The 10,552-nt window shown below is 44.9% G+C and overlaps 1 protein-coding gene across 1 annotated transcript; it reads right to left on the reverse strand.

The window, feature by feature from the left end:
* Positions 1–1,904: 1,904 nt before the first annotated feature.
* On the reverse strand, positions 1,905–9,550 carry LOC146191237 (cholecystokinin receptor-like). Its single transcript, XM_084600293.1, has 5 exons — positions 9,500–9,550; positions 8,328–8,601; positions 6,502–6,702; positions 2,963–3,157; positions 1,905–2,338 (listed from the first exon to the last, which is right to left on the reverse strand). Exons 1-5 carry the CDS (start codon positions 9,548–9,550, stop codon positions 1,905–1,907), a joined length of 1,155 nt encoding a protein of 384 aa, XP_084456419.1.
* Positions 9,551–10,552: the final 1,002 nt, after the last annotated feature.

Genomic DNA, 10,552 nt, shown 5'->3' on the forward strand with positions numbered 1-10,552 from the left:
GGTGTGACTGATGATAGGTACCTCACCATAGCTTGGACGAACTGAGTTTTCATCTCATGAAAGTTGGTCGACGTCATTAGCCGAGAGGTCTCCTTTGAGGGAAACCTGTCTTTTTTTTTTTTTTGTATCCAGATGTTGGTTGGTTGGTTGGTTCATAGGAAGGGAAAGGCGCAGTATCTGTCACACTTGCTCTGTGGACACCTGAACCACGCCGTAAGGGAAGGGATGAAGGTGGGGGTGAAAGTGGATAGAGAGAAAGGGGGGCCGTAGTGGAGGGCTACGGAGTAATTTCGACCACCTGGGGATCTTTAACGTGCACTGACATCGCACAGCACACGGACGCCACTTCGTTTCGCCTCCAGATGTAGCAAGTAGTGCGAGTTGTGTCGTGCTGGCTTAACAGGAAGTAAGGATTTGAGGCTTTCACGAGCTAAACACGATAGTATGTATAGTGTTTTTATTTTTCTATTTCCAGGCGAGACAAACGTGGGTGACAGCATATTCACAAGAATAAAGTAATGGAACGAATGACATTGAGAGGAGAAAGCAATAACAAAGAAAATATTCAGGTTATCAGTTACAAAATACGCGTTCTACGACTACGTATAATGTCTGACCGAATCCCAGCTGGCCTTCATTATTGTTACCCTGACCTTCCGTTAAAGTGTCAAGCATCTTTATCGGGTATAAGCAAAAAGTATTCACTCTTTTGAGTGGAATAAGTGACAGATGATCGAAATGGTCTTTTGTAAATGTCTGTGCTTCCACTAAGAGGAAACAAAACGAGATACCAGAGAATTTAATAGCAAACGAGAATAAATCCTTGTTCGCTGCCATAACCGTACTCATCACAGTACAGTTTTAGTCTCTCTCTTATTCACATTGGATCTTTTATTTAGAGTTTTTATATACACGAAGAGGCAAATTAATATTTAAAAAAAAAAAAAACGACCGACGGTATGGAGCACTTCCAGTACAGTGGTCAATAGACAAAAGGTGGCTCCTTTAATTGATAAGCGACTGGTATGCTATTTATAAATCGGATATATGGAGGCTAATGTATTGGCTCACTGAATTGACAACTGACCCTAGAACTTCCTTTCATTTTTGCACACCCACCTTTATTCGTTTCTCACTTACTGCCCAATATTTGTTCTCAAACTCATGGCTTCCCTTTAATGCTTATAAGCTCCAATGAAGCGAAATTGTCAAGTACGCTTATATTTTGTCCTGGCTGTCTCATGCAGAGAAAATATATTGGCAGGTAATAAATTCGGGCTTACGGTTGGTGCAAGTTCAGTCTAGTTAAAAGATTAACCACTCTTGAGGTGCTTAGAAGCTTATATCATGAGTTTAAAAGCTTTCGGGGAGCACAAATATAGCTTGTTCTCATTATTCACACAAATTAAACGCACAAGTAACAGTAGCTTTCCAGACCTTATTTCCGTCGCTGGAGATGCTTAACGGAGCCTTTCTGGGTCCGCATTCCGAGTTTACGTCGTTATCAAAAGTGCCAATATCTCCCCGACCTCGAGCCATATCATTGGCGGAAACACCAGAACCGGATGTCACCGGTTTTGGTGTTTCCGCCAATCGGATGACTCGACGTCGGAGAGATAGCGACACTTTCGATAAGGACGTAAACTCGAAATAAGGACCCTGCTGGAAGCTTTTCTGCTGGTTAGGGAAACAACACTTTGGTTTTGATATTTTTCCCGCGGTTGAACCTTTATTAGGCACGTAAGCACCGAGCTATGTCATCCGAATAGCCAGAGTCAACCGCTGCTACGTTTTCCTTGTCCCGAACGATCTCTTTTCTCACAAAAATATTTCATTAGCTGCTACGACCACAAAATACTTGGTCGCGCTCACGGTAATAGGTGGTGGGCTCCGCTAATCCTTGTCTACAGCGCATCGCGGCCAAGCACGTACACGAATTGCTGCTTGGTCAAGATTCGTGCACATCCCAGTGCCTCTTTGCGCTGCCCGCAGCTGCGGCGGCATAAGGCCAAGAAGCTGATGCGGAATGTCCTGTTCATGAAGCAGTATGTGATTGGATTGCAGCAGCAAGAGGCATAGGCCAGGAGCTGCAGGAAGCAGATGCCCCGGTATCCCAGTCCGAAGTAAACGACCTCCGGCCGGAACAGGGACACCGTGTTGAGCACGTATAGGGGCGTCCAGCACACGAAAAACTCGACCACCACCACGAACAGCATGCGGATGATGCGTTGCTTAGTGGCCAATGACCGGTCCAGGTCTCGCTGGTGCCACCGGATGTTCGTTGTTCCCCAGAGTCGCGGTGATGTCCGGGCGGGGTGCACGGCTGAGAATGCCGAGCCTGCGCCATTTGGAAGATTTGATACCCCTGTTTTTTTCTGCACTGCAAGGCTTCAGCCCCGCAAAACTATAGCTGAGCCATTTAGTAACCTTGTCTAGAAGTTCTGTATTATAACAGCCGGTTGCCCATAGCGAAACTTAATGAACTTGCTATGGTGAAATTGTGGATAGCGATCTGCTTCCACGCAAGTTTCCGAGTAGGAGTACAAGCTGGCTTAGTACAGGCATATTGGTTCTCAGAAGCGATTGAAAATTGCATGCATAAAAGCTTATAAACTGGCACCGGCTCGGGCTCAAAATTTACATGTTTCCGCAAGTATATACCATTCTATATGTTTACTCAAGTGGGCATGCACTCTGCGCTAACATCAGAAATAATATATATGTTAAAGCGACAAGGCGTAAAAACCGTTATTGTGAAACTATATATGACGGTAGTTATTGATGTGCAAAGTCGCTCGTGGCAGAAGCACCGAAGCGGCCAGACCAAATAGCTGTTTATTTCTTGCGTTGAAGGGCAGCTTGACAACATAGGGTAAGCAAAGGTTTCAGCCTATTAGCTCGACATCATTACCATCATTTCATGTCTTCAAGGTTGATGGTAGGAAAAAGCGCGTACACCTACCATTCGCGATGGCGGCCAGAGGCGAGCTAGAGGCTTCGCTCTGCTGCTGAATGGCCGATCTCAATGTAGCGGCGATGCGCGCATACGTCACCACCATGACGAGCAGCGGCAGCACCAGCAGCAACCCGTCCAAGAAGAGCGTGAAGAGTCGCTCGTACAGGGGTTCGCCCCAGTCTTCCCGACACTTCATCTTCGCTGCAAAGGGGTACCAGAACAAATTCATGAGGGGGAAACAGTGAAGACGCCTACCAAAGCTGTCTACATCTCCGAACATCAATGTAGAAACCAAATGTCGTTCTATGAATTAAGTTGGCAATAGAACGAGTCGGAACGAATTGATATCGCTCAGCGTCGTGTCAAAGTAGTTATAAAAGTGCACAGATGTCCTTGCGTATACAAGGGATTGAAACTGTGGACAACACGGTATTACACAGGTTAAACCACAAACATGATTATCTGATAACTGACACCAGCTTTTCCCTCTTTGCTAAGAGGTCCTCCTTATACTGACCCATAAACGGTACATGCAACTTATATTCTGTTCAAGTAGTTCAAATAACGTATCCTGAACAATAAAGTTAAAAGCGAGTTGAACGCGTACCCAACGGCAAGTCAGATCACTTAGTCAAGAACATGAAAATTCGGTCGATGTCTCGGCCAATAAACGCTTAGCTTTCAGGCATGAATTCTAAACATAGCAAAGAAGTAAAAAACTGGAGGCCACTGCGCAAGTATTTTGTGAAATATGACAAAATCAAGCCATTCAAGTTTTTAAAAATGATCAATTTAACTTGATAAATGGCTTCAATTAGGTGAGTGGAAAGAGAGTCCTCTGCTCAAACAACGTTTAACGGCATCGTCTTACTAAAATGTGCTTCCTCACGCATGGAACGCCTGAACTCATGGGCGAGAATTGCGTGCTCTTTGCAAGGACGAAAAAACAACAAACATTCATATTTACGTCGACATACATTTTGCAAGAGGGCGTAAACTCTTTGCGCCACCTCCGGAGAATATATTCATCTCTTGCAAGGTGAGAACGGTTATGGGACCACATTCGCAGCAGGGAGTGCCATCCCTTGTATGAATTCGATTGCTGCCCTTTTGAGCTCGACATATTTGGACAGAAAATTGTGAAAAGCAAGCAGAAAGCCAGGCAGAAAACGGGAGTCATTTTTATTTACTTTTTATATATTTTCTTCTCTTAAAGCAGCGTAATCCAATATACATATAATAGCCTGCTGTGCACCACACCAAGGCTATTTTATATTCAGGTGCAGGCTGGACGAATAGTGAAGAAAAAAATTAAGAATCTGGAAAAACCAATGCCATTGTCCGGCATTCCAAAGGGAATTAAAATTTCTCGCCCAAGCTTGCAAATATCGCCCCGATAACTGCAGTCGCACTACTCTTTTTTTTTTCTGTTTTTCCGTTTCATGAGAGTGGTTGTAATTGAGAAAAAAAAAAACGATCCCTACGCCGGGCACTGAACTACGGAAAAAAGCCAGTGAGGCCGACGAAAAACATGGTACGCGTCCAATCTTTACTTTGTAAGGACAGATGCATCCTTCTGACTCCATGAAGGCATGATTATTTAAGGTGAAAACCTTTCTGGGCTCATGGAATGAAATCCCGTGCGCGAGAGTTGTGCAAAAAAAATTTGCGCGAGATCTGCCATATTCCACGAGATTCCGCGAGATGTGTTCTCTTGTCTAGTGTTCCTGCCATCTGAAATTCCACAGTTGAACGTGCGGCAAGGAACGCCACGCGACAGAAGCGATGGTGTACCGTCCAAACTCACACTTGCCGGAGAAAGTGTGACTACAGTGCTCCATATTCTAGAGCACTGCAGTGTGACAGATACTACTCCTTTCCTTTCTTGTAAACCAATTATAACTATATATACCATTGCAACGACGCCGCTAAGAGTCAAACGATGAGAGTCAGATGATAGGAAAGCCATTCGCCATTCTCCCCTTAAGAGACATCTGAGACCCACTAATTTTAATTTTTTTACAAACGGTCAAACTATTTGCATATAGCTTTTTTATCTTTTTATCCGCAGAGCAAATGGCGTGTTCTCTTGAGCAATAAAATTTTGGGTCAGCGCTTTTAGTACTTATCTTCCTGGCGTGCATTAATTAAGCCTGCGCTTTGTTAGGAATAAGGATGAATAGGGAAACTAAAACACTTAATAGAAATTAAGAGGCTATACGTGGGTTGAGCTTTAAGTTATCGTTTCAATGAAGAATTATAAAAGAATACTTTGTGAAACAAGCATCAACGCAAAATTTTTCTTCCAATCTACAAATCGGTTAAATTAAGTGCATGTTTAATGAATGAAACACTGGTTGTACTAAAATAAGTAGAGAATATAAGGCTTGTTCTTTTGAAGTTCAACGTCGTAAAGAGACCCGGGTAATGAAAGATGCTGTGCTAGAAGTATCTGGAAATTTCCAACACTCTGGGTTTCTTTAATTCACTGGCATCGCAAAGCCCATGGGTGCCTAGCTTCTCGCCTCCATCGAAAAGCGGCTGCCGTGGCCTGGATTCAAACCCCCTTTCTTGAGTTAAGCAGTCGAGTGCCCTAATCTCTGAGTCACCGCGGCGCGATCCTCTAGAGACTATAGAGCGACCAGAAATTTTTATATAGTTCTAATGGCATTGATAAAGGTAAACTGAGGTGAGTACCAAATTGCTGAGTCGTATTCATTCTTTAGATCTGCAGGAGATTGGACAGTTTTAATTTTGGATGTAATTAACAGAGTTTTAACAAAATGGCACCAGGGGCAGCCAAGAGCTGTTTTGCATTGCTTATGAGGTAGTTAACGTGGGTATTCAAGGATCGGTAATGGTTATGTGGACTCCTGCATACATATATGAACTAACACGCTATAGCGGGCTATCATGAATTTTTCATCCTGATGCTTGGGCAGAAACTTAACGGCGTGACATATTCGGGTGATTAACTTTGTTATCATTAAGAGTTTTTAACAATGTCCGGACCAGTTAGAAATCGCAACTGCATTACAATCTGCTCGCCGCCGTGCTCAAATCCATGTGACCTGAAGTTAAATAACTTGAGGTTGGGCTCCTCTGCTGCGCCTAGATAACACAATGTCTGGGGTTCTGTCTGGCTGTATTTTATCAGATTCACCAATCTTGCGAAAAAAACAAACAAACAATAAAAAAAGCAAGGCACTAAGACGATTCAATCAAGCTTTAAGAAATGTTGTACTCTTTGTATCTGTCCACCTCTCAATGACGCGGTTTCGAGAGACAGCTAAGTGCTCATTGAGAAACAAAGTTTGGGCATAATAGCCAATATATGAAGGCAAGTGTGCATGCTCACGTGTTGCTTCTAGACAGAGCTGAAACCTTATCCTGTAGCACCGACAAGCGGACTGCCAGCGCAACCACAAACGTAAGCCGTAAACTTTCCGTCCAGCCCCTGACAACTATGGGGAACTCACTAACTGAGGAACACTTAATTTATCGCAAGCTCTACATTCTATAACAAACGCTGCAGTGGCACCTACCGGAGTCCCTGATGGGCCTGAGCTGGCTAAGAAGCGCAATGGGTAGCATGAGGAAGAGAGAGACGACCCACACGGCCGCCACGGTGCGTTGGGCGTGCCGAGGCGTCTGCCAGGCGCGCGAGCGCAAGGGCTCGCAGATGGCGTAGTAGCGCTCCACCGACACGGCCACCAGGGTCCAGTCAGACACGCACACCGACACCGCTGCGCAGTTGGAAGAGAACAACTATATTGCGCTGTTCTCGGTACGTCAGGATGCATCAAAAATAGCCACCACTAAATGCGAATATTCTGAAGCGAGTGAAACAAATTCCGCCCTGATCAAAGAGGAACTCCGTAGCTCAGGAATGTCATTTCCCATCCCCAAGGCTGTGTGACGAAATCCGCTCGAGAGATTGTGTGTGTTCATGTCGGTTGAATACGGTACAGCGGTGCCCCGAGCGAGAACATCCTCAGTGACGCAAGAGGCAATATTCTTCTCCTGCACAAGTGGATTCATGTGGTCCGAGGGTGTCGCGAAGTTGGAAGTGCCAGCGCTGCCACGCTGCAACAGCGTGTTAGCGTGTTAGCGTAAAGTGAACATCGTGTCGGGAATTTTTCTTTGGTTTCCGGCGACCTCATCTTTTTTTTCTCTAGGGTCACGTCAATGAACAGCGAGGCATGGAATGTGGGATCGCGTGGTCTGACCAGCCGATATATTATGTGCAATATTTAGGACACTTAAGACACAGAGGCGCCGTGACATCCTTCAGTAATTATGAAATTGAAATTGCTGCTTTCGCTTGTCGCCACACAGACTCTGGATTTTGAGCAGTGATGAAGCGGTATAACTCCATTTACCTGATAGCCTACAGAAGACATTCGCATTAAAGTAAAGGGCTGACTCGCATCACTCAATGAAACTTTACAAGGAAAAAATGTTTCCTCAATAGAGACACATAGAGAGCGCATACAATAAAACTAATACATTCCAAGTTTAAATTTTCCGGGAAGCACAAGTGGGACTCGAAATAAAGCGAAGAAAACCTCTAAATTATGAAAGCTGCAGTAATCGGTCTCCCAAACTGTTAAATGTAAGGCAACGTGTTTTCGGTAATGGCTGTTGTAAGCTGCTCTACATCTTCACTCTTTACGGCCGACCTGCAGAAGAGGCTACGAAGACACAGCTTTTCTCTCTGCTCGTCATTCAAATATGCCAGTTGAAAGCACTTAGTCGTACCAAATACCTTGAACATATAGGTTTCTATTGGTCAAACTACGAACACATTTCAATCTTTATTGATCTACTTTTTCTGCAAATATCATTTAAAGCGGACAACTGAGCTAGTTACTGATCTTTATATTCAATGTACATGGTAATTAGCACAAAAGATAAGGACAGAAGAGAGACAGACAGTGTTCCTGGTGTCTGTCTCTTTTTCGTGCTTGTCTTTTGCGCTAGTTATCATGTGCATTGAGTCCGAAAATATCATACACTTGCTAAAAGATGCTGTCCTTTATATTTTTTTCTCCCTACCAGAGCAATTTGTTTTCAGCGCTGCAGTAGAAGGATATAGGATGGCTCTACATGGGGCTCAGCATAAGTGGTAGTGGCCAGAACAGTGTCACCCGGCTCTATTGGCATACGCCCAATATCCTTTGTAGAATCGTCTCCAGCTCTCCCTCATCTGTTCTCCTTTATTTTTCAAGACACAGAGAGAGCCTCGCGGAGGGACGCTTTACGGGAAGATTGGTATAAATTCGTTCATCGGGTGGCAAAATCGCTGCAGCATTGGATTGTGGCGATTCAGATCGCACGATGTGATGTAAAAAACTCTTCGCCGACTCACCCTGCAGATACGGTATAAGCCTGCACATGAGCTGGCCGAAGACGAACTCTCGTTGCAGAACACCAACGAGCGTGAAGGGCATGCAGAAGACGCCCAGCAGCAGGTCGCTCACGGCCAGGTTGAGTAAGAACAGGTTGGTAACTGTGCGCATGCGCTTGTTGACGGCCAGCGTCAGGATGACCAGGCCGTTGCCCAACACGGCCAGGAACAAGATGATGGTGTACGGGGCCACCAGCACCGCTTCCTCAGACAGCCACCATAGCGTCGTCGGTTGCTGTAGCCATCAGCGCAACAACAGGGCATCTCAATAAAATGGCATTTGCGCTGCCTTACAATGGTTGTGTTTATTTCACAGCAGAGAACCTGTTGCACTCTGCGTTTATGTCTGTACCGTAGGCTCAAAGCGGCGCGGCTAGACATATGACATCTGCGGCCGACATAAGTAACGACCAGTCAGCCTCAGCCCGAAGGTTCGCTTTATCTATATGTAGAAAGAAGTCTTAACGTAATGTGCTTCAATTTGCTGACCAGTCATGACATTTTGTAATAGAGGCTGTCTGTTGTGGAAACTATCGCTAATAAGGAGTTCGCTCTCACTGGTGTAAAGTGAACTCCCTAGCTCCGCGTTATTCACCAGTACCGCATGACGGTCTACAGAGGTTGCTGGCAGCCGCCGAAGAGTAAAAAAATGCACTCTTGCATACGAACCTCCACCGGTTACTTACTCGCATAATCCGTAAGTAACCCTCTTAAAATAATAGTTATAAAAAGTTAGGAAAGCAACGCTTATATACGAACAAATTAGGTCACGTCACACTGTAGTTCTTATACTGCATATCTGTCTACTGGTTTTCAGAGAAGACGAAGACACTGGAGGTTTCGGATCAGTCAGTTGCTGTTTTCCGTGTTATAGGCTGTCAATAAAAAACGCCTATGCTGTTTAATGCGGACATATGTTGACAGGTGAAAAATGAAATATTACTCTTTTTTTGCTTTTTCGAAAGTGAATCTGTCTTGAAATAATAAAAACGTAGTGTATGGACATTGCGCTTAATAATGATTTGGTCTGCTTTATAACGTATAGTGAATTTTTGATGCATTGAGATTTTCCCTGTTTATTTATTGTTTGTAGCAGTGCAAATGTTGTGCTAGATAAGAAATGTGATCCGTACCTGCTCGACAGTTGAAGAGTTGTCATCGAAGGAATAATTGTAGATGGTCATCTTGTTAACGGTTCAGAATGTCCCAGGCCAGTGTTGTCTACCAAGTTTGGTTAGGCATAACTTGTGGGTCCAAAATCAGCATCTGGATGTGATTTAACATTATCATATCAAACAACTAACGTATGTTAGGCATTTAGTTAGGAAGAAATGGCTTAAAGGCCCACTGTCCACCCTCCGGTCGAAAATATTTTCTTCCCCGGTGGCTGTGAGACTTCGCCCCTAGAACGCAAGGCCGCAAAATGTTTTTGAAAAGAGTAACTAATAACGCAGTTACAGCCACCGCAATCACCCGATTCTGTCATGCTTCTCTCCTTCCGTTCCCTCCCAAAGGTTTTTCACTCTCCTGCCCGAGGTCGTCTAGCCTCCGCAAGACAAATTCCCCTTCCTCCTCCGCGTTTGGCGGGAGGTGGGGCGTGGCACTCCGCAAGCGCGAAAAAAAAAAAAAAGAAAAGAAAAACCAGCCGAGGGAGCGCACGCCGCTGGGTTCAGTCTGGCCGTGGCGAGGGAAAAGCGCGCAGCGAGCGGTGGACACCCATCCTTCTCCTGTCAGTCAGCGAGACGGACCAATGGACGGCGGTACGTACGTCATTACTGTGGCCCGTCGGGCCAGCGCAGAAAACGGGGAAGCTGGCGTCCCAAAGGAGAGCATGAGAGAGCTTTGAATTGCATTTTCGATGCTTTGCGGCGCGCGTGTCACTGTAGCATTTTGCGCAGACTACATCCGGTACCTGATCGAAACACTGGGCTCCATTGCTTAAAAGGACCTTCCCTGGACAGTGGCCCTTTAAGTTTTCACGGCACTGCTCGAAGATCTGGAGTCATTCTTTAGCCAGTGCAAACTCCATCAATTTCAACAATGAACAGTGTTTTAGGTCCCCTAGCCTGCCTTAGGTAGTAAATACTCGCAATGAATTTTTTTATTTATGTATTTGAAAGAGATTGGACTTCTTGCCAAACTCTAAATTCACTTTGCATGTTACCCTCAGGCATTTTTCACCCTGT

Source organism: Amblyomma maculatum, chromosome 4, assembly GCF_055883805.1.
Source record: "Amblyomma maculatum isolate TAMU_Amacu chromosome 4, ASM5588380v1, whole genome shotgun sequence".
Classification (NCBI taxonomy): domain Eukaryota; kingdom Metazoa; phylum Arthropoda; class Arachnida; order Ixodida; family Ixodidae; genus Amblyomma; species Amblyomma maculatum.